The sequence below is a fragment of the Pimephales promelas genome, chromosome 4 (genome assembly GCF_988280905.1).
Source record: "Pimephales promelas chromosome 4, fPimPro1.hap1.1, whole genome shotgun sequence".
Lineage (NCBI taxonomy): Eukaryota > Metazoa > Chordata > Actinopteri > Cypriniformes > Leuciscidae > Pimephales > Pimephales promelas.
In genome coordinates, this window is record NC_142772.1 from 25,144,928 (window position 1) to 25,166,805 (window position 21,878).

Below are 21,878 nucleotides of genomic sequence, written 5' to 3' on the forward strand. Positions count from 1 at the left end.
AAGATGGAGATTTGGAGTCACATCACATGTACTTTGAAAGGAATATTGGGGCTTATGGTCTCAGTTCGCTTCCAGGTCACTGGAACATTGAGAATCAGCACAGACCAGCCCAACTGCCTGACCTTGAGCCCGAGCCTTTGTGGATAGATCTGACTTCCATAGAGGATAAAAACATACAATGTTTAGCTTGCTATAGTAACGCTAATTCTAACTACAGTGTTTTAGCAGAAATGTATCCACCATTATTGCCCACAATATATATATATATATATATATATATATATATATATATATATATATATATATAAATCACTGCCATGGAGAAACCAGTCACAATGCATATTTCATTTCAAGGCTACAATTTCTCATAGCATAGCACTACTTTTCATAGTAAATCATAGCCTACTAAACCAAACCATTGGTTTGAGTATATGTAGTATATGACGAGTTCAGATGCAAAAGCCTCTAAGTGCCATTTGAAATTTTCTTCTAAAATGATCATTTTTATCAAGCTTGTATATTTAAGTTCAGTAATTTCACTTAAATGTCATTTAAGTGAAATTACTGAACTTGCATATATATATTTACATTGCATATATATATTTACAACAATTAAATAAAATGCTAAAATTATTTCAATATCATTTTCATAAGTTGAAATTTAGGGGTTGGGATTAGGGAGAGCCACCTACAAATTGAAAGTATCCAATAAATTATGATTTTTATTTATTAGGCTACTGATATTTTATATATTATATAGCCTAAATAAAAATCACTGCCATAGAGAAGCAGTCACAAATGCATATTTCATTGCGGCTACATTTTTCATAGCATAACACTACTTTTCATAGTAAATAATAGCAAACCAAACCATGTGTAGGCTAAATTTTACAACAATTAGCCTAAATAAAATGCTAAAATTATTACAATATCATTTTAGATATTGGGACAGCCACCTTCAAAAGTACCAAATAAATTATGATTTTTATATATTAAGCTTAGGCTACTGATATTTTATATACTAAATAAACAAATTGACTTGTCTTAAAACACACGCCCCTCAGTAGGGTTTGTTTACCTGTTTGACAGGACGAACAGGAAGTAGGAGAGGTTACCGGAATGTTTTAACTTAACAGCCAAAATGCACACGGGGAAAATGGTACAGAGCACTGTTAAATATAAAGTACTTTCAAGCGATGTGCAGGATGAAAACGACAACGATTGTAATGAAGAAGAAGACAATGAAGAAATTACGATAGATTTCTATTCGTAAGTGACAAAATGAAAGTAAAATGAGCTTGACGTCTGCTGTGCACGTTAATTTTTAAAGAATCTGCTTTATTGTGAAGTGCATTTTTTCTTATGTCGTGGCTGCTTTCATTGATGTTAGAGCGACAACAGGTGCTCTACCCTGCTAGAGACGCGACACGACAAACGGCAACGCAGAAGAACACCTGCATTGACTGTGATCGGATCATCTGTCACGTTTGGCCGCGTCGCGTCGCTAGCAGCTGCAGCAGCAGGGTGTTCCAGTGTAAATGTTCTTCTCAATATTATGTAGTTATAGCCTACTGCTGCCAGGTAGGCTACAAGTTGTAATTCATTTAACTATAAATGTAATGAGTATCATCCACAATTCAAAAATTATTTTTTAATCTTTCCAATCATGCCAACCATGCAGTGTTAACTCAAAATAAATCAGTCAAACCAGTTGACAAAATGGTCTGAAAGTTTATTTTTTAGTAGGGAAAACGTTTTTAGTTTAGTTTTAGGTCAAAAAGCTTGGAAACATGATAAACATATATGTGTGTGTGTGTGTGTGTGTGTGTGTGTGTGTGTGTGTGTGTGTGTGTGTGTATGTATATACTGTATATATATATATATATATATATATATATATATATATATATATATATATAAAACCCATTTGACTTGCACACTATATCACATTCAAAAGTCTTTATGTGAGAAACAATACTGTAATTGATAAAATTCAACCAATTGAAGCCTGAAAATTTCAATTAGGATTCACAAATGGCAGTTAAAGCCACTGGTTCTAGTGTGCGCCTGACGCACTGGTTCAGATAAACAACAAGAGCATGAGTAGCGTAGGCCTAAGTATCCCAGCAAACACAGAATGTTCCCCTAATGTTCCTGTATGGTTCCCATTTGGCTTTTTTTTTTTTTCTGGGGGTTGGGGGACCAAACAAGAACGTTCTAGGTAGGTTCCCTGTAGGTTATTTTAGGTTTAATTTTATAACCTAAGGAGAACATTTATGGGAACGTTCTGAGAACCAAAAACTAACGTTCTCAGAACATTCCCAGTAGGTAAAATTTCAGCTGGGTAATGACAAAATTAAATTTTTTTGTCTAAACTATTCACTGTCCAACTTTGCATTGTACTCAGCTATCAGCCAGAAGATCAAAGTGATGGGTCTGCCCATGAATACAGTCCCTCCAGACTTCATTGTTCTTACTCTCTACAGGCCCTTCAGCAATCAGCAAAGACGGATAAGGAAAAGAGACACCTGTATCAGGGTCATGGTGGCTGTGATTCTTCTGGGAATTGTTTTTGGATTTATTTTGTATGAATGGAATTGCTATTGGCCTGGAGTTGAAGAGCGTCAGGACCTGTCACATCATCAGGAGCCTAACAAGACACACAAGACCTCTGAGGATGAAGACCACGAACACCACGAGCATGGAAAAGATGATGACCACGACAAGGACCACAACCACAAAGATAATCATAATCACACTCATGGGCACAGTCCACATCTGTACCACAATGCTGCTATCATCACAGACTCAGGCATGACTCCTTTCATTAACAATTATAATACAAATGTGTGCTATGATAGAAAATTCATAAATATATTTCAAAACAAATTTTGATGTATCCAGTGTGACCTTTTCTTTATAGCAAACTGCTCCAGTATTGGTAAGAAGCTTCTTCAGGAGCAAGGGAATGTGGTTGATGCCGGGATTGCTGCTTTACTCTGCCTAGGAGTTGTTCATCCACACACTGCTGGATTAGGTCAGTATTGTGTACTTTTTATCACTTCACCTTCATTCACAAATCAGATATTTCATGAGCACAGTCTCGGTTGGTCAGAACAAAAAGTAAAATTCTCATTGTTGTAGTCGAGACCAGCTCATTGGAATCTGAGTCAAGACAAAGAGCAGAAAAGGGTTGAATCTCAATCAACAGTTAGCTCCTAAGTCCATGCCAAGTCAAGTCACCTTTATTTATATAACACTTTGATGCAACAAATTTTATTTTGGCTGTACAGCTGCTCTGAAAGAAACTAGTGTTGTTGTCCAGCTTAAAGGAGTAGTTCACTTTTAAAAAAAACTTTTGCTGATAATTTACTCACCCCCATGTCATCCAAGATGTCAATGTCATTCTTTCTTCAGTCGAAAAGAAATTAAGGTTTTTGATGAAAACATTTCAGGATTTTTCTCCAAATAATGCATCGTCTGGAATCGTTTAAAGCCCTTTAAACAGTATGCAGTTTGCACTGAAACTGTCTTTTGGACCTTGAACAGTTTGGTGGCCAGTAAAGTGCATTATATGGAGAAAAATCCTGGAATGTTTTCATTAAAAACCTTAATTTCTTTTCGACTGAAGAAAAAGTGACATGGACATCTTGGATGACATGGGGGTGAGTAAATTATGAACAAAAGTTTTTTTTTTTTTTAAGTGAACTACTCCTGAACTACTACTGATTCATTTCAACACGAACTTCAGAACTGTATGAATGGCGTTCAGGGATCGACTTATCGAGACTATTTTCTAAGATGGCTTTTGTCTGTATTCGCGAAGTGAACTGTCTATATAAAGTATCTTCTTATTAAACGGTCTGTACACTTACAAAGTTCTCAGTGCTTTGTTTTGCATGTATGGAGCCTCATTATGTTACTCCATTAGTGTGGGGCTATTTTGAGCCATGTTATGGTGCGTTCTATTATTCATCCGTCTCGGAGATCCGAATCGGACGACAGACGTTGCCTAGCAACACGCCCCCTTTCCTCGGATTTCTCCTCTCGGACGTCGGACCACCGTGAGGACACCGAGCAAGAATTCCGTTTCGGAATTCAAGATGGCTGCGCCCTGTGACTTGTAAGAATGAATTGTTTTCATTGTTTTTGAACCGCTTTGGTATTTTAAATGACGGTTAGCATCACTCGTATTACTACGTACCCTGTAGGTATGGGAATCGGTTGTTGTGAGTACAATTACTGACGTTGCTAGCGTTGCGAACAGAAGATTAACATGAAAAACATTAATAAAGTGAACATTTTCAAGTTCAAATGGCTGCGTTTTAATAAAGTGTAGTCATAATAATTTTTTTTTATGTAAGTGCCTGGTACTCGGCCAGTGCTACCATTATAACAGCTTTCTGGGTGGCGTCCATTTTTTTATCCGACTCGGACGCGCAAAACAAATAGAACGCTTGAAGTGTGGACGTGACGTCAAATCCGAGGTCCGAGTCGGTTCGTTGGCTATAATAGAACGCACCATTAGTGATATCAACTAACGATTTCTTTTTACTTCGTAAATGCCCCAAGTACTAGCATTATACTCTAAACAGTTTTTAGAGATAAAACTCTTTACATTCGATTATCATGAAAACAAATCTCAGAGAACAGTTAACTAGGTACCGATGTTTTATTAGACCAAAGGTTCATTTTGCGCTGGAGTTCTCCTTTAAGTGTCCCAACAAAGCAAGCCAGAGGCGACAGTGGCAAGGAACTCAAACTCCATCCAGTGACAGAATGGAGAAAAAACCTTGTCTGGCCAACAAACGAATACTGTATGATTATGATGATTCAGGCAGCATCACAGGTCAGAAATTAGGTTGGGATTGGAACATTCAAATATTTAATCCAGTTCCATCTGGTTGAAGATCCCATTATCATGGCAGTATGGAGACGGGTTTTGTTGAAAATATCAAATTAAATTATGGTCTTACACAATCCTCTTTTGGTCTTGGACTCAAAGGAGTTGGTCTCGACAACAGCACTGCCAATGCTATTAACATTCATCACTGGTTTTGAGATATGTGATTGATTTTTATCTCTTTTCGAAGAGTGATGTAATTTCCTGAAAAAGAAGTTTTAATGTATAACTTCCAGTATTCAGTGTAATTATCTAAAAACACCATGAGAATGTTTTGTTGAAGTGTTATGCATTTCAAATGGTTTAAACAAGTAGTTTTAAAGACTGTCTCTTTAGATGTAAAATAAGGTTTCCCTAAAAACATCCCTTGAATATTTGAGCAGTTTAGACTCTCGTTAATGTCTACAACTAATTACCACTGAATTTGCCTTTCATGAGGTTACTAAAAGCACGTTTTTTTTTTTTTTTTTTTGTTTGTTTTTTTTGTTTTTTTGAGGCTGTTGAATGATTCATTTGTGCTTCCCTTTTCTTCAAGGTGGAGTGTTTTCTGCAATTTTGTACAATCACTCTACAAAATCATTTAAAGCAATACATCACACCTCTCAGACGCCTCCTACATACAGAGCTCCCTCATTATTGCAGGGCCTTCAACTGCTGCACTCCCACTACGGGCATTTGGAATGGAGTCGGCTTTTTGAGGGCGCCACGAAACTCGCTAAAGACGGTTTCCTTATCGATGGAATCCTCTCCAAGGCTTTAAAAGCTCACAAGGACAAAATACTCCAGCCAGGACTGTCCGATCTGTTCTGTGATACGGACGGCCGTGTGAAATCAGAGGGCGACATTGTTGCCAATAGGAATCTATCAGAACTTTTGCTGAGCGTCAGCCTAAATGGCTCCAATTTACCAGAAAAGCTAGGCGTAAAATTGGCTCAAGACATTTCTGAAGCTGAGAGGCCGGCATTCCTTGCTGCCGTTCATGCCGGCAGTGGAGAAATCAATGAGCCCCTTATCTTGGAAAAAGAGAAATACAGGATTCTTTCAGCCCCCTTAAGTCTCACAGGTGCAATGGTATCTAATTTATTAGATAGAGTACGGGAGCAAAACCTCACTTTTCCGAGCCACGGAGATCTCGGTAATGCCGCTGCCTCTTATAATGTTCTCTTACATTTGGCGAATGAATTCTTCAACACGAGTCAGAGAGAGATATTCACATTAAATACCGCAAGCAGTCACGTAGGAGTCCTTGATAGTCACGGCAATTTCATAGTAATCTCCACCTCGCTCAACAGCACATGGGGATCCGGGCAATGCTTACCAAGTAGCGGAGTCATTCTCAATGACTTTACCTCAGACATCACTCGGATGCCTTATTTTAGTTTTCCTCTAGTGCTCCAGATGTATGAAAATGAAGAAGATCAAGACGACGAGACGCTGTTTGTTGCTGTGACTGGAGGGCTTTCTGCTCTGATTCATTCTGTGGTCATGCTGAGAAACCTGGCTGATGTTGGACTGTCTGTTCCTGAGACTGTGAGCAGTCCTCTGCTACATATAGAGCAGGGGGGTCCTGCGTCTCTGTCTGGCTGTATGTCTGTCGCCACAAACAACACAGTTGTCTTCCGCATGCTTTCAGAGCAAGACGGTTGGGTAAAGGAGCTGGGGGAATGTTCAGGTGGATTTCTGTCCATGCATCTGCAGCTGAAAGCAAAACATGTAGGAGCCTATGGAGCCACTAAGGTTAATGCTGATGGATACTAAGGCAAAAAAATAAGTAAATAAATAAATAAAAGTTATGCACATTTCACGTATACTCCCCATGGATGTTGTTATACCCAGCCTCACTTTACAGGGAATGTTCTGTATGCGAATGTAATTGTTTTGTAATTGTAATGGTAAAAAAAAAAGATGAAAAGTGTTTTAGGAGACAGACTTTCAGCAGTTATTTTTCAAAAATGTAATAGTTCCCCTATTGTATCCAAAATGTTTTCTTCTTTTTAGCGTTTTCATAAGCCTTCCTGAGATGTTTCCATATTGATTTCTTTGTTTTGTTTGATCCTGTGAATCATGCAGTGACTATGCAGTGCACAGTGAATCGATTTTTTAGATGAACCTGATGAGTGAAGGACTGCTGCTTTTATAATGTTGTTTTGAACCGACAGATGTTTTTTATGAAGTTTTAAACATCTTTTTCAATGTTTAACTACATGAGAAAGCTAAGTGAAGGGTTTTTTTTGCTTACAATTGCTGATGTCAGAATTGTGTTTTTTTTAGATTAATTAATACAAGATGTTTATGATTTGTACAGGAGAGAAAGATGCATAGATGAATAACTAAACTTGGTTGTTTCTTGTTATTTTGTTGTTTGGAAAAACGGTAACATTAGTAATAATTATTTCAGGAGTTAGCGATTGTACCATGTGATTGTTATGTAAATTTTTTAGGGGTAAAAAGGGGGTCCTTTTACTAAACGTAACTGAGAGTGTAAACTGCAACTGCCAAAAAAAACACACTGCTATTGAAGCAGATTTTGTGATTGTAAATCAATGTGGGGGTCTCTCTTCATTGTGCTGATTGGCTGCACTGTCAGTTTTGATTTTAGTTCTTTGCTGTTCCCCTCATCGCCTCATCGTCTCGGCTATGAAGCCAGTAATTATACATCAAGACTATTCCATTTTTGTTTCAGAATCTGTCGTTATTGCTTAAATCTGAAGTGTGTACTTTTTTATATTAAAATGCTTTTTCATGGACCAGCTTTTTATGCAGAGACAACTGGAAGACATTCATAAGTTGATCCCTGCACAACTTTGTGCTGCTTTTAAACTCTTTGTTTGGGCATCCAAAACTGCCCAACAACAACTGCAATATTGGCTCAACAAATGGCATGAGATTGGAGCGGGATCATCAGATTATTTAACCAACAGAAGACAACCGATTAGAAAACAGTCATTATTTTTGCAAAGCTACATTTGATGACAGCCACTACTTTCTCCATCTTTAATACTGAAATAATGCAGGAACGCACAAACTATGACAGAAACCTGTTTTGATGGGTTGCCTATTCTATAGGCTACAATGCACTAATGCCACAGAGCAAGACTTGAGTTGGCTAACGATGTTTGTCTATTAATGCATTATGTAAATTATGAATAAAAAACAACACATGATTTAATGAAACATGGAACATTGTATGCATTTCGATGGTGAACTGTTTAAATGTCTTTGTTCCTAAAGCATAATGCTTCTTTCCAGTTTTTAGTTGTTGTTTTTTAGTTGTTGTTTTTTTTTTCCAGAGTGTTAGTCACATTTCCTGCTCAACCACTAGGCCTATACTTCATGTTTAGAGAGGGTGTCAGGCTTACAGTAAGTGTTTCTCATTCTTTGGACTTGTGTAATTCATGTGCTGTCACTCTCTTCTCAGTGGCTGCAAACACATTCATAACATGTAACGCCGCTCCTCTAATTTTTGATGCTGCGCCCAGGCTACTGTCAGTTCAGACTGCTGAGCAGACACCCAAACATTTAAGAAAGCACATGGAATAGATAAGGATTTTAATACCATGTCCTAATTACACTGCAAACTGAGGCACAGTTAAAGGACATTTTGTGAATTGAAAATGATTTTGAATGAGTGAAATAAATGGCTTTCACTAAGTAAGAAATCTAGCTTGTTTACCTACTCACCATCTAACCGCAGCCTGCCAGCCAATCTCGCCGTGTCCCTAATCTCAGCATGACATCTCTCATCCATTACCATTTTAACTAAAAAAAGTGCAAGTTGCTCTGACACATGCCAGAGCCTTGTGAGACTTATGCCTGGTTCATATTACACGTTTTTTTTTTTTTTTTTTTGTCTGTTACGATAGTCACTGAGTCAGATTACGTGATTTTGGCTCCTAAAATCTTGTCGTGTCGTGGACAAGACACATGTCAGAGTACACGTTACTTTCTGACCAGTCATCGCATGCCGTGTTTAACGGCGCACGTGATGTCATCGAGAAGGCGAAACCCGTAGCGAGTGAGTTCCTGGATTGCTCGGCATTGCCTTTTCAGCTTGAGAAATACATGGTGTGGTGTGTACGTGTGTGAACTGGTTGAATTGTGTGTGTCTCATGGCCATTGCGTGAGACTTCGAGAACCCTGCTCGAAGAGGACAATATGGGCTGTCAATCCTCCAAAGAGAACTTGAGGTAAAATATTGTTTTCTTATATATTTTTACTTCTAGTTTTAACGTTAGCCTCGTTCTCTCTTTCGTTTTGTCTTTTTTGAAAGTTGTATACGAAAAAGCTTGTGCTCATTGGTCAACCTCATAAATGTGACGGAACCGTTGTGAACGACCGTTAAAAAAATTAAACATGCTAGTCTTTTTGTCGTGATGTCCTGAAGCATCGCAGACGCGACGTAGGTTGTCGCCCACTATGACACACTACACAAAATGATACGATCGAATCTTGCGTCCCGACGCCCATTGTCGTTTACGAATCCCCACGACACCCTACGTCAAACGTATCGTGCCAAAATCGCGCTAAAATCGTGTAATCTGAACCAGGCATTAGAGAATGTGTTGTGTCTGGAGAAATTAGCATAAATGCCTATTGCCAAAAAGCACAACGCATTCTCATCCCAAGGCGTCATCTAACTGACAATTTTGACCATGCTTCAATATCTGACGCTTTAGGCACCCTTTAGCGTCAGTTACATGACGTGATCCTAGGGCGTCATCTAACTGGCGCTAAAGGTAAAGTGTCATTTAGATGATGTGGGTAGGTTTAGGTCTCGGGTAGGGTAGCAAAGGGTTATATGCGATCCTAGGGCGTCATCTAACTGACACTAAAGGGTGCCTAAAGCGTCAGAAATTGAAGCATGGTCAAAATGCTTCCCAAGGCGTCAGTTAGATGACGAGAGTGGGCTGAAAAGCAGCTTATCAAACATAATGCTGGATCAGAAAATTCGGTTTAGGGAGGGCTTGGTTTGTATGTGGATGTGGGAGGACAGGGTTTACCAAATTAAGGTTCTTAATTGATTATTATCATAAAATCACTTAATTCACGTTGTAAAAGTTTGGGGTTAGTAAGATCCAATGAATGTTTATTTAGCAAGATTAAATTGATCAAAAGTGACCAAAGACTTTTCATTGTTTAAAACAATTTAAATAAATGTTCTTTTGAACTTTCTATTTATCAAAGAATCCTGGCAAAAATGTATTAAAGCTTCCACAAAAATATTAAGCATCTCAACTGTTTTCAACATTGATAGGAAATATTTCTTGAGCAGCAAAACAGTTAATTGGAATGATTTATGAAGGATCATGTGACACCGTGACACTTTTTTTAACTAAACCCAAACTTTTGAATTGGTAGTGTATATGCCCAAAACATCAGTTGGAAGCAAAGCCATGGTTAAATTCAACACTTATTTGCAAAATCATCACCAGGTTGGGCAAAGCCACAGTTTGCAGCATTGCAGTAAGGCTGGAATTGTGACATTTTTTTACTGAAATAATGAAATAAATTACTGGTAATAACAATATGGCATTATGTAGTTACGGTCATAATGTTTAACACTGTTTCTGTGCAATTATAACAGGATTTAATTTCAGAAGTCAATGGATGCACTAAAATTGGTTTCTTTTGTTAAACAAGTTGTAGAAATGTTCGGCCTGGAGTATGATGATAATTATTAATTCATACAAGCAGCAGCATGACATATGATGATTCTTCCCTAGTCAAAGGCAGTTATATATTGTATCATTGTGTGATCTCAAGACAGAAAAACAGTCCTGAAGCTGAAACTGATGTGTGATATGAGAGCACTTTAAGAGAGCTATTGCAGTGATTACATTGATGCAGATGGGCATACCCTACAGGCAAATATCCTCATAAGCAGCATCATAGTAACTGACATACAGATGGTGATGTCATGAATTTTGGAATAAACGATTTATTTAAAAAAAAAAAAAAAAAAAATCCCAGAGGCCTCTGTTTGCGGTTTCTCATCTCTCCTGTATACTTGGGTATGACAATCTATGAACATTATAGACATCAAAATATGGTGTCATTTTCAAAAGGTACATTACTCTTTCACAGGGCTACATATGAATCCGGTTTGATACCAAAAAAATAAAATGCTTATTTGTGTTATCAGTTGCTTTTGCTTTAAAATGTCTCCCGCTGATCCTCACTATACAACCGGAAATATGAGGTTATTTATTTGAGTATTTGTATTAAAACCTGGTCTTGGCAATGGATACTTTTCTAAACCCTCTATAAATCGACAATCAATTATGCTGCATTACAATGCAATCCAAAGTACACTCTGACATTCCACTGAAAACAACTATACTATACATGTACATGTATACATTGTGACTGGATCATAACTATACTTATATATTTAAAAAAATGTACAGTATCACATTTTTGTGTCTCAGTGCAAAATATGTTTAGAAAGAAAACTAAAAAAGCAGTGCCCTCAATACATCCACAAAATGTTCTTCCTTTGCATCCTCTAAAAACAATAAAACATTTGGTCATTTGAGTGCCAGAAAACAACAAATAAATTACATGACACATTTTTTTTTTTAAATGTTACAGTTACTGTCAAGTAGCAGCAGCAAAATCAGCTCAGAAGTTTTAAATAATGCACTAATAACAGTGCATCGCTGTACTGACACAAACCATTCCCAGATACTTACAATGCAAACGATATTAACGATAATAGTAATCCAAATAACAATGACAAAAAAAACTTGTACATATATGCACGTTTCTGTGTTTCGGTCAAAAGTTATTTACAGTGCATCAGTAAGTTCTCTGGCTTTGTTTTCCGTGTTTTTATATCCCAAAGGAAGGAGAGGAAAGGCAAATAAAAGTCCATGTCGCTAAACTCCATCAAACATCATCAGCTGGTGCATATGCTGTTGATGGTAATGATCGCTGGGTCCACCAGTCCCATCTCCTCGTGCTCGTTCACACAGAGCTGGTAGCCGCAGCCTCGCCGCCGCTTCAGGGGAGTGACTTTCACGTCTGGTTTGGCACGTGGCGGAAGAAGGAAGCCGACGCTCCCGGCGATGAGCATATGCCAGATGCTGTGGATGTAGAAGTAATTCTCCTCCGTCTCCACGAAGGCGTATAAGGCCACCGCTGATGTGGCAATGGTGGTGCCGGGGAACAGGAAGAAGACCCAGCGCTTCCAGGTTGGCGGGTAACAGCGGCGCCGGCGGATGGTGCGCACAGTCTGAGGAACACAAAGCAGGAGACACATTTCATCATGAACAAACGCAGGAACAATGAGAAAGACACATGAATTAATAAGGCACACGGGCCAACAAGGCCCTCAGCCACCATCAAGTTCACCAATTGCGGTCGTCTCAATAGAGTTCGCTTAACCATTTAAAGGGTTAGTTCACCCAAAAATTAAAATGATGTTATTAGTGACTCACCCTCATGTCATTCCAAGCCCGTAAGACCTCTGTTCATCTTCAGAACACAGTTTAAGATATTTTAGATTTAGTCTGAGTGTTTTCTGTCCTTCCATTGAAAATGTACGATATACTGTCCTTGTCCAGAAAGGAACTAAAGACATCATTAAAGTAGTCCATGTGACATCAGTGGGTTAGTTAGAATGTTTTGAAGCATCAAAAATACATTTTGGTCCAAAAATAACAAAAACTATGATATTATTCAGCATTGTATTTTCTTCCGGTTCTGTTGTCAATCCGCGTTCACGAGTCCACATTGACGCTGATGACGTAACGCTGCTGACGTGTGTCTGGTGCGTCAGTGTATTCGGGTTCAAATAAATAAATCTGTCAAAATCCTTAGACATGTTTGCGAAGATTGTTTTGTTTATAGTGTACGTCTCCCTAATACTGTAAACGAAGCTCGGGCGCACCAGATACACATCAGCAGTGTCTTACCTCAGCAGCTTCACTGAACGCGGATTGACAACAGAACCGGAAGAGAATACAATGATGAATACAGTTTTTTTTTTTTCGATGCTTCAATTTTTTTTTTTTCGATGCTTCAAAACAGTCTAACTAACCCACTGATGTCACATGGACTACTTTGATGATGTCTTTATTTCCATTCTGGATAAGGACATTATACCGTACATACATTTTGAATGGAGGGACAGAAAGCTCTCGGACTAAATGTAAAATATCATTAAACTGTGTTCCGAAGATGAACGAGGTCTTGGAACGACATGTGGTTGAGTCATTAATGACAAGATTTTCATTTTTGGGTGAACTAACCCTTTTAAGTAAGCTACAGCTATAAGCCGAAGCAGGTGCAAGTCAGATGGTTAAACTGTAAATAATAATAATAATAACCTGGGTTATATGTCAAATTATTATTCTGGGTCAGTCACTGAACGTAATTGTGGAAGCCTATAATTATGACAAAAAAGTATAAATCATCAGCTAAAACCCTGATTATGAGATAAAAACTTGAAATTAAGAGACAGTATATCAAATGTAAATTATTATTTTGTGTTAGCTGACTTAATTGAAACTCAATTTCAACTTTATCATTTTATTTCAAAATTATTACTTTACTATTATTACTAATTATTAAAAAAGATACTAAAGTCAGATTTATGGGATACTATTTTATTTTGAGAAACTAAGTGAAAGATAAGAGAAAAAGTCAAAATTGTTACTAGTTTAAATTATGAGAAGAAAAGTCATCATAAAGTCATAACTATGACATTATCTCATAATTTCAACTTTTTAATTTCATGATTACGACTATGTCATAATCATAACTTTTGATGTCATAATTATAATTTACCAAAGCATGTATCCATGTGGCAGTAACAGGCTCACTTAGTTAGGTAACTTGATTTAAATCAGAGTAATAATTGCAAAAAATTAAGATTAAGTCAACAAATGTGTTTAATTGGCTTTATGCACAGCTGCACTACTTCCTGAACTTCAGCCAGCTCCTTGTTTCCTGTCTGCCATTATTGGACAATCTGATTAATCCCAGTTGAAACTGTACTTTACAGCCAATATGATTTTTTAATTGTGTGAAAAAAAAAATGACTTGGATTGACCAAAATAAAACACACTTATGTGCATTCACAGCATTCACAACACTATTTTTACTTAATTGTGCAACATAATTAAACAGGCCTAATTAAGTTGGCCTGGCACCTGTCCCATCAGATTTAATGCCCATGATGCTTCTTTCAGACCAATAAAAATCTGATGTCCTCGAGCCACTGCTATTAGAGTTGGATCCAAACGCACACACTTAAAGTTGGACATAGAATTTACAGACTTCATTGAAATTCAATTCTCCAGCCTGTAGGGTCCTGATATTTATGAACACTATAAAGCAGGCTGTCCTCCCACACTCTACACCACACACTCTTCAAACCGCTCATGCTCCTACTAATGCAATTACATGGTTTTAATCTATCAGCTGTGCACAGAGTAACAGCTCAACAGATGTGTATAACATGTGTAAACTCTACAGCTAGAACTGAAGAGGCACTTTTGCACAGTTGGCACCAAGCAGCATCTAGTATGTGTCCATCAGGCTTGCTCTACCATATATAGTTGTCCTACAAATCATAATCCTCCTCCTGACAGTGCAGAAAGAATGAGAGAAAAGAGAACTTTCTCTCCCTGTCTGTCATGACATTTGAGTTCTATTGTTCCACTAGTTGACAAGAACTTTCCACAGGTCACAATTTTATAGCCATGGCATGAATTTTAACTATCCTGTGCAGCTATGGGAATACAATATGAACACTAGCACACACTCGAAGCTGAGGTTTAATACCCTATATGACAGTATAACAAGTCACACGATTGAAAGCAAGGGTCTGAAATGAATGAGACACTTTAAATCTCATGATTCTACATTGTTACCGCTGTCAAGCATGTGCAGCGGCCAATCAAACACACACAGGTGACTGCTGACAACTCAATCACACTTGTGCTGCATGTATACTGCAGGAGAGTGCAGGGACATTGCACATCTCATATTCCTTCTGATTACTGATTCAACTCCAGCATTCGTAGGCTTCCTGAGTAATTTCAAAACTGAAGTTCTGCAAGTTTGCGAAACTTTTTAACAGCTGAGGAATTTCATTTCTTGTCCTCTGTCAAATTACAGTCACATACTTCAAAAGATCCTTATCTAAAAAATAAAAAAGCCATGGAAAGGCTTCCAAAACATTATATTTAATTTGTCATTTCCAAACAATGGAAAGAACTCTCACTGAATTGTTTCCCACGCCAATTGTGCAAGTTTATTGAATGCAAGCAGCCTTGATGTTATTAAACAAGCACTCCTCTGTCAAAAGTGCATTTTATGGATTTTTTGGATATGATTCAACTATTTATGCCAAGAGCTATTCATTTTACTAAAGTATTGTCTTTAAAGATATTGAAGAGCTAGAAACATTCCTCAGATTCTCTGTTATTTTTCTACAACTTACCCGTGTTTTACTCTGAATGAGAATATAATTTATTAACCTGAATAAATTCATATACATACACTAAAATTAAAATGATTACTATTACTACAGTCCCTTAATGTAACTTACATGCCTTTTCCAGACCCTTAAATATTACTTTCTGTGGTGTAACCAAGCGTGCCGCACAAGCCCTCAAAAGTGAAGCCAAAACGTCTCGATCGCCCCCCTGTGACCGGTCCTATAGGTCATAATCACCACCTCCCCAGGTTATTCAACGAGATGCGAGATCAACTAAACAGTTCAATTACACGTCACATATCCTTTTTCCAAACATATTTTCTGTCATTTATTGTAGTTTCTATCACGTTGATGTAATTTCAAGTGTTCGTTTTTAAGTTTGTTTTTAGTTAGTTATGTGATGCTATAAAAGGTGCTCTGACATCATGATTGAAAGCTGTGATTGACAGGTTCTCTGTGCGAGGTAGTCACTGAAAGCACCAGCGGACTTTTTTTAAATGTTGACTATGTGATTAGTAGTTGTATTTACCTTATTTTAACGAGGTTCTGCAATCAGCAGACATCAATGGAGAGGAACGAAGCAGACAGAGGCCACTTATTGAAAGTGCGGGGCGTGTGCTTGCGTTTGATTCAGCGAGCCAATACAACCAATTTACCAAGGAAATATAGACCATTTCACAAGATGTAAACAACACTGGTCCAGAAACACTTCCTGTTTCAGTTTGTAACTATTTTCTTTATTTCACATGTAAAGAAAACATCTTAAAGAAGTTTGTTTAACTTTTTGATTCAGTTTTAAATGTTCTGTTGGTTGTATTTTATCCCAGCTTTTATGTAGTGTTAAAAAGCTGAAACAGGAAGTGCTTCTGGACCAGTGTTGTTTACATCTTGTGAAATGGTCTATAGTAGATAGTTTTGAAGGTTTTTAACAGTTAACAAGGTTGAGTCAAAAACCGCAGAGTAGTTTGTAAATGTAGGTTTTTGAAATAATCTCCAATATTTAATGAACGGTTCGATTGACATTGGTGATCTTATAGGCAAAGTTGCTGTGAATTAGGCATTCTACCTGGTCTGAATGTTGAAAGCATGTGCGAAAAATCATGTGATATGCAATCCTTTACGCACATAAAAAACGCGAAGGCACCCCCAGGTGATCAATAAATCTAAAAGGCCATTCAGTGTATTTTGTACCAAGGATATAAGACACTTGAGCTTGCGACGAACGGTTTAGTAGTTATGAGCCATTAAGTAATTTTGATCGCTGTAACACCATCAGACCGATTGGGCCGAGCCTTGGTGACGTTGTAAGACAGGACTGGTACTACCACCCCTTAAAGTTTGAACTGTCTACAACTTCTGGTTTGGTCTGCTTTGGTCATTTTTAAAGGGTACATATCATGCTTTTAAATCATTCCTTTTTACATAAACAATCATACATTTGTGGTCTATATAAAGCGAAACTGCAATTCTTGGGTCTGAATTCCTCATTATTATAGCTCCACAGGCCTCCTTTCAACCCCCTATCTGATGTGCGTCTGTGAGCAACTCGTTTTGGTGCGGCCTCTTTAAATAAAAAGGAGATGTGTCATACCCCGCCTGCTCTCCAGGTTGCTGAGTTCACACTCGGTTCAACTCCACCTCGTTCGGCCATTTTTGTAGTTTGATTAGAGATTTTTGATTATATAGCGTCAAAGAACATTTTTATTCACACGTTAACAAAATGTCAACAACGGAAGACTTGTCCATCAAGCCTTACATGTTCGAGCCAGAGCGAGCGAGTTGAAAAAGACGATGACGAACCTGCAGAACAACGTCTTCATATGGATGTAACTTATTGCCATGGCATGTAACTGTCTGTATTGTGTTATAAGTGAAACTCGATTATTTCACTTGTTAAAACAAGAGCACTAACAAGATAAATGACTACGGTCTAATCTTACCACTAAAAATCTGTATTGATAATATGATACGTTTAGAAAAGCATCAGAAAACACAGCAGCTGACCATTAAGAACAGTAATACTGCATACGTGTAACGTTACTTCAAAACAAAAACAAAGAAAGACAAAGGTACTGCTAAACCTTATACTGGTTGTTGAAGATGGATCCTTGTAGTGCTTCGAGTCACTACATCCAAAAACCAAACATTTTGACTTGCCCTCTCGTAACTTCGGCATAATTGAGCTTGGACTACAAAATCGGAGCGAGAAATAAAAATGGTGGATTGCTCGAAGTGTTGGGCCGGTAGTCACTGTCCTTATTTGTCAGTTCTGCTGCAAATAGTGACGTAATTGTTCAAAATATGTCATAGAGAACAGGGAAATCTGAACAGGTTGCAAAATATGACCAAAACAGAATATAAAGATATAAACGAAGCACCTGAAAAGAATAGTTTCAACTTTTCTGTACTTATAAACACTCCAAATATACAACAAAATGCATTTAATGGCTAAAAAACTGAATTTAGCATGATATGTCCCCTTTAAGAAAATAATCTGATGCATGTAAATTCCAGCAATTACAACAGGGTTTCGGCACTACCCCCCCTTATTATAAAATCAGATATGACACATTTTTAGGTTAGATGGCAAAACATTATTACTTTTTATTTATCACAGTGTAAATATATATAAATATATCAGTATCATTGTGAGCTTATAATGAGTCCCACAGCATAAATCATTACGAGAAAGAAAGAGACATCCACAATGTCAACATTTCTCCACTCATTAATCTTCAGCCACATAACAGGTGCATGTTGCAAAAGGGAAAGAAAGGAAAATGGACGAGGTCTAAATGTGACATTTAACCGATGGACCCAATCTGTACCAACCCGATCTAAAATATACCCACAAAATGGCAACAAAACACAGCTTCATATTGATGTGGATTACAGCAAACCCCAGATGTCCACATCTTTATGCCGCATACTGTTTATTAATGTGTATCGTTCTCAAAATGTGCGTGACTCCCATGCGTTCCATTTGACTTTCATTGAAATTGATTCTAATTTATATTTCACATTATAAGACAGCTGTTTTGGCAGAAGGGTTTGAATCCAACACCCACGGTTCTGACCACATCCTCAAACACTACAGGCTTCTCCTGAGATGATAGATAAGCATTACATATTAAACACTAATATATTACAAAGAATTCATCAGCCAAGCAGGATATACCAACAGATATTGATTGGGTGACACATGAATCAGTGTTGCTGGGACAGACGCAGAAACATATGTGCTTCACACGTCAAATCTAGTTAGCATGCTCTAGGAGCATTGTTTTGAGAGAAATGGTCCAATTATGAGAGCGAAATATATTAGCCCACAAGCTGCTCATATCTCATATATATATATATATATATATATAGAGAGAGAGAGAGAGAGAGAGAGAGAGAGAGAGAGAGAGAGAGAGAGAGCATCTTTCTCCATTGATGCCATTACACATGCATATTCTGATGAAATACAATTTATACAAGAAACAAATCATCGCTGTGTTATTGTTAACTATAACATTAATTAAATGTTTTTTTCTAAATAAAGCTGAAATAAAATGAATCAATATTAGGTGCAAGTTACAAGTGCTGTGTTGTCAACTAACTAAAATACAATTATTTAAAGCTACATAACTAACTTTTATAAAACAGAAATACAAGTAAATTAAAGCTAAAAAGAAATATAAAAAATATACTAAAAATAAATTGGAAAATATGTTAATTAAAGTGAATTAACATAAACAAATAATATATAAGGATATAAATAATACTACACACAAATATTTTATATATATTTTTTACAATCTAAAATATGTATAGATATTTTTTATCTGTATACTATATATATCTATATACGTCTATATATACACACGCTGAATTTTCTCTCAGTATCCAATAAATAAATAAATAATAAATAAATAAACGGTTTATGCCATTTGATACTTTGTGCAGTCTTATTACGGGCCTCCCAGAGAAATTCCTTCCGTTAGTGGGGCAAATTCCCTGTTAATTTTACGTCATACCACTTCTCTTTAAAATTGGTAAAAAAAAAAAAAAAAAAAAAAAAATACTTCTTAGATATTCAATAAGTTACATATTTCATAGGATTCCAGTATATTTAGCATAGCATATTTCGTACTGTGTGTAAGAGGATCTATAAAGTTCAGTTTCTGAAGCTCATAACATTTAACCGCATGAGATCACCGTGCATGCGAAGAGCCATAAGAGCTAACCACCGCTTTGGAAGCATTACTGCTGATGAACATAAAGTTTGCAAAGACCTCCTCCAAGTTCCAAAGCACCACTAAAACAACAAAATGTCTTATATTTGAGGGGAAAAAAACAATGTGAAGCAAGGGGACATGCATGAAATTGGTCAGCTTTGCTGCATCAGGGTTTAATTGCTCTAAGGCTATGTCTTGTTTGGCTCACATAATCACATTATCTTTTAAAAGTAGCTATTAACAAATTCGATTGTGAACGGGTTACGCTTTTGAACTGACCTGCATGCACAAAATAACATTAACAAACAGTGCGTGCAGCACGCTGTCATGCGGAAATAAACACTTATTGAAGTCAGCATTTACACATTCATTTATAAGGTTATGTGCCACAGAAGCCAGTGAACTTGGGCGCAGGCAATAAGGAAGATGCAGACGAGGAGGAGGAGAAAGAAAGCAACGTTATTCTTGAACACCTTTTCCTCAAGCTGTATTATAGAGCATTCGCCACAATAGAGTATGAGTATAACAGCTCACAGTCCCTCCAACTGACTAACTTCCCTACTGTCTTTCATTTTCAAATAACTACCATCGGTATAAAAAAATCTTTGGAGTGATGTCCATCAGTGCAGTATTTTGACAAATGTTGATCTATAGTGGTGTAAAAGTAGCAAAAATTCTTATGACTGTTCAGACTGAGGTTGCATTGCAAACATGATTTGACCTGCTTGGATTTAGGACCACATATTAAAGGAATCGAAAAGAGAAGATGTGGTTTGTGCTGTTGACACAGTTATAAAAAAAAAAATCAGATCACATACGAGCAAAAATAATCTGATTTGGGACACTTGTATCTGTAGTCTGAACTTAGTTGTATCAGGAAATTCAATGTTTGACTCTGAATCTGATTCTGAAACTTGAAGAGGTTATGGAACATGACATTTGTACAAAAGTAGTCATAATATATCTACATTGAGTGTATTCTTATAATGCCCGAAGACTTTAGATATACCAAGAAGGGGTCCTCGAATGGGAGAAACTTCAATGGCGGAATAAGTCCTGCCTTCTAAATAGAAGAGCCAATCACCAATTGGTAAAGTCATCGCATCACTACAGCAGACTTTAAATAGTTCCGGTTATCGCAAAAACAGTCAATGTCATTTACTTTTTATCATTTAGCAGACGCTTTTATCCAAAGCGACTTACAAATAAGGAGAGCAATATAGAAGTAATCAGACCAACAAGAGGGCAACGGTATACAAGTGCTGTAACAAGTCTAAGTTAGTCAAGCACAGTACACATAGCATTTTATTATTATTATTTTTTTTTAATTTTGTAAATCAGAAAAAAATAGAATAGAAAAGGAAAGTGCTGGTATTACTTGGTCAGTTGCTCAAGAAAAAGATTAGATTTTTTTTTTTTTTTTGAAAATGGCTAAATGACTCAGCTGCTTGAACTGACCTTTGGAAAAAAATGTTTAAAAGACAGTTCATGTCATATTTTGTTGCTGATTTGAAATTTGTGACAAGCACTTTTGGGGATTTCAGCAGTCTTGGATTTCCAAAATGGCTGTGTTGCAAATATGTCCACGTGAACAGACTTTTTCTTCAAAGAGACATTGTAATGGCTCAGTCAGAATGTTGACCACCAATAAACTGCTGTGTTATAATCTAGAGCAGGCTGTTTTAGCAAAACATCCCAAATATGTTCAAGAACCAAAACAATTCTGAATTGAAACACCAGTAAAAAAAAAAAAAAACCTGCTACGAAGGACTAACATAAACATTACTACAAATAAATCACATTGAGAATTCCAAAGGGTTCTCATCCTTCCTCTCAAAACACTATGTTTTAAACACCACGTGCCTTTATTCGATTTGTAGGTGCTACTCAAGCATTATTCTACAATAAAAAAAAAGTGTGTTCCTCTAGCAGCTGTGATTTGATTATAAGTGTTAGAATTCACACTGAGGTTGTTATTGGACATATGGAATGAAACACAAACTTCAGCCAATGCAGTCAATGTAAGGGTGAGAGAGAATGATAATTTGATTTAAATTATCATTTAACAATATGATTTAAACAATAACATAAACCTTTCGAGATTTGTTAACCATGAATAGATTTGATTTTTCATCTCAGAGATTTTATTTTTGATCTCAAAGATTATTATTATTATTTTTAAATAATCAGGGTTGCCAACTCTCACACATCTGGCGTGACACTCACGCTTTCAGCATCAATCTCACGCTCTCATGCACACGGAAGAAATGTCCCACCAAAATCCATTTTTCTCCCCTCGCAATCTGTT

General features: G+C 37.0%; 2 protein-coding genes across 3 annotated transcripts in view; one reads left to right on the forward strand and one right to left on the reverse strand.

The window, feature by feature from the left end:
• The first annotated feature begins 1,086 nt into the window (after positions 1 to 1,086).
• ggt6 (gamma-glutamyltransferase 6) lies at positions 1,087 to 8,562 on the forward strand. Of its 2 annotated transcripts, none has more exons than XM_039649941.2 (4): positions 1,087 to 1,269; positions 2,487 to 2,812; positions 2,924 to 3,037; positions 5,439 to 8,562. In XM_039649941.2, exons 1-4 carry the CDS (start codon positions 1,142 to 1,144, stop codon positions 6,659 to 6,661), a joined length of 1,791 nt encoding a protein of 596 aa, XP_039505875.2. In that variant the 5' UTR covers positions 1,087 to 1,141; the 3' UTR covers positions 6,662 to 8,562. The 2 variants fall into 2 exon arrangements, with proteins under 2 accessions (XP_039505875.2, XP_088986276.1); XM_089130150.1 differs by lacking the exon at positions 1,087 to 1,269 and adding an exon at positions 1,410 to 1,581.
• A 2,136-nt stretch (positions 8,563 to 10,698) lies between these two features.
• tmem8b (transmembrane protein 8B) overlaps positions 10,699 to 21,878 on the reverse strand; it is a 131,369-nt gene continuing 120,189 nt past the window's right edge. The window contains exon 13 of the mRNA XM_039649925.2: positions 10,699 to 12,137. Coding sequence (XP_039505859.1) covers positions 11,802 to 12,137 — 336 coding nt within the window. The 3' untranslated portion in view covers positions 10,699 to 11,801. The remainder of the gene's footprint in view (positions 12,138 to 21,878) is intronic.

Excerpts from the sequence above, each read along its gene's own strand:
- ggt6 (XM_039649941.2), top strand. The coding sequence starts at position 1,142 with ATGCACACGGGGAAAATGGTACAGAGCACTGTTAAATATAAAGTACTT. Across the intron at positions 2,813-2,923 it reads TGCTATCATCACAGACTCAG|CAAACTGCTCCAGTATTGGT; the intron begins GCATGACTCCTT and ends TTTTCTTTATAG. Across the intron at positions 3,038-5,438 it reads TCCACACACTGCTGGATTAG|GTGGAGTGTTTTCTGCAATT; the intron begins GTCAGTATTGTG and ends CTTTTCTTCAAG.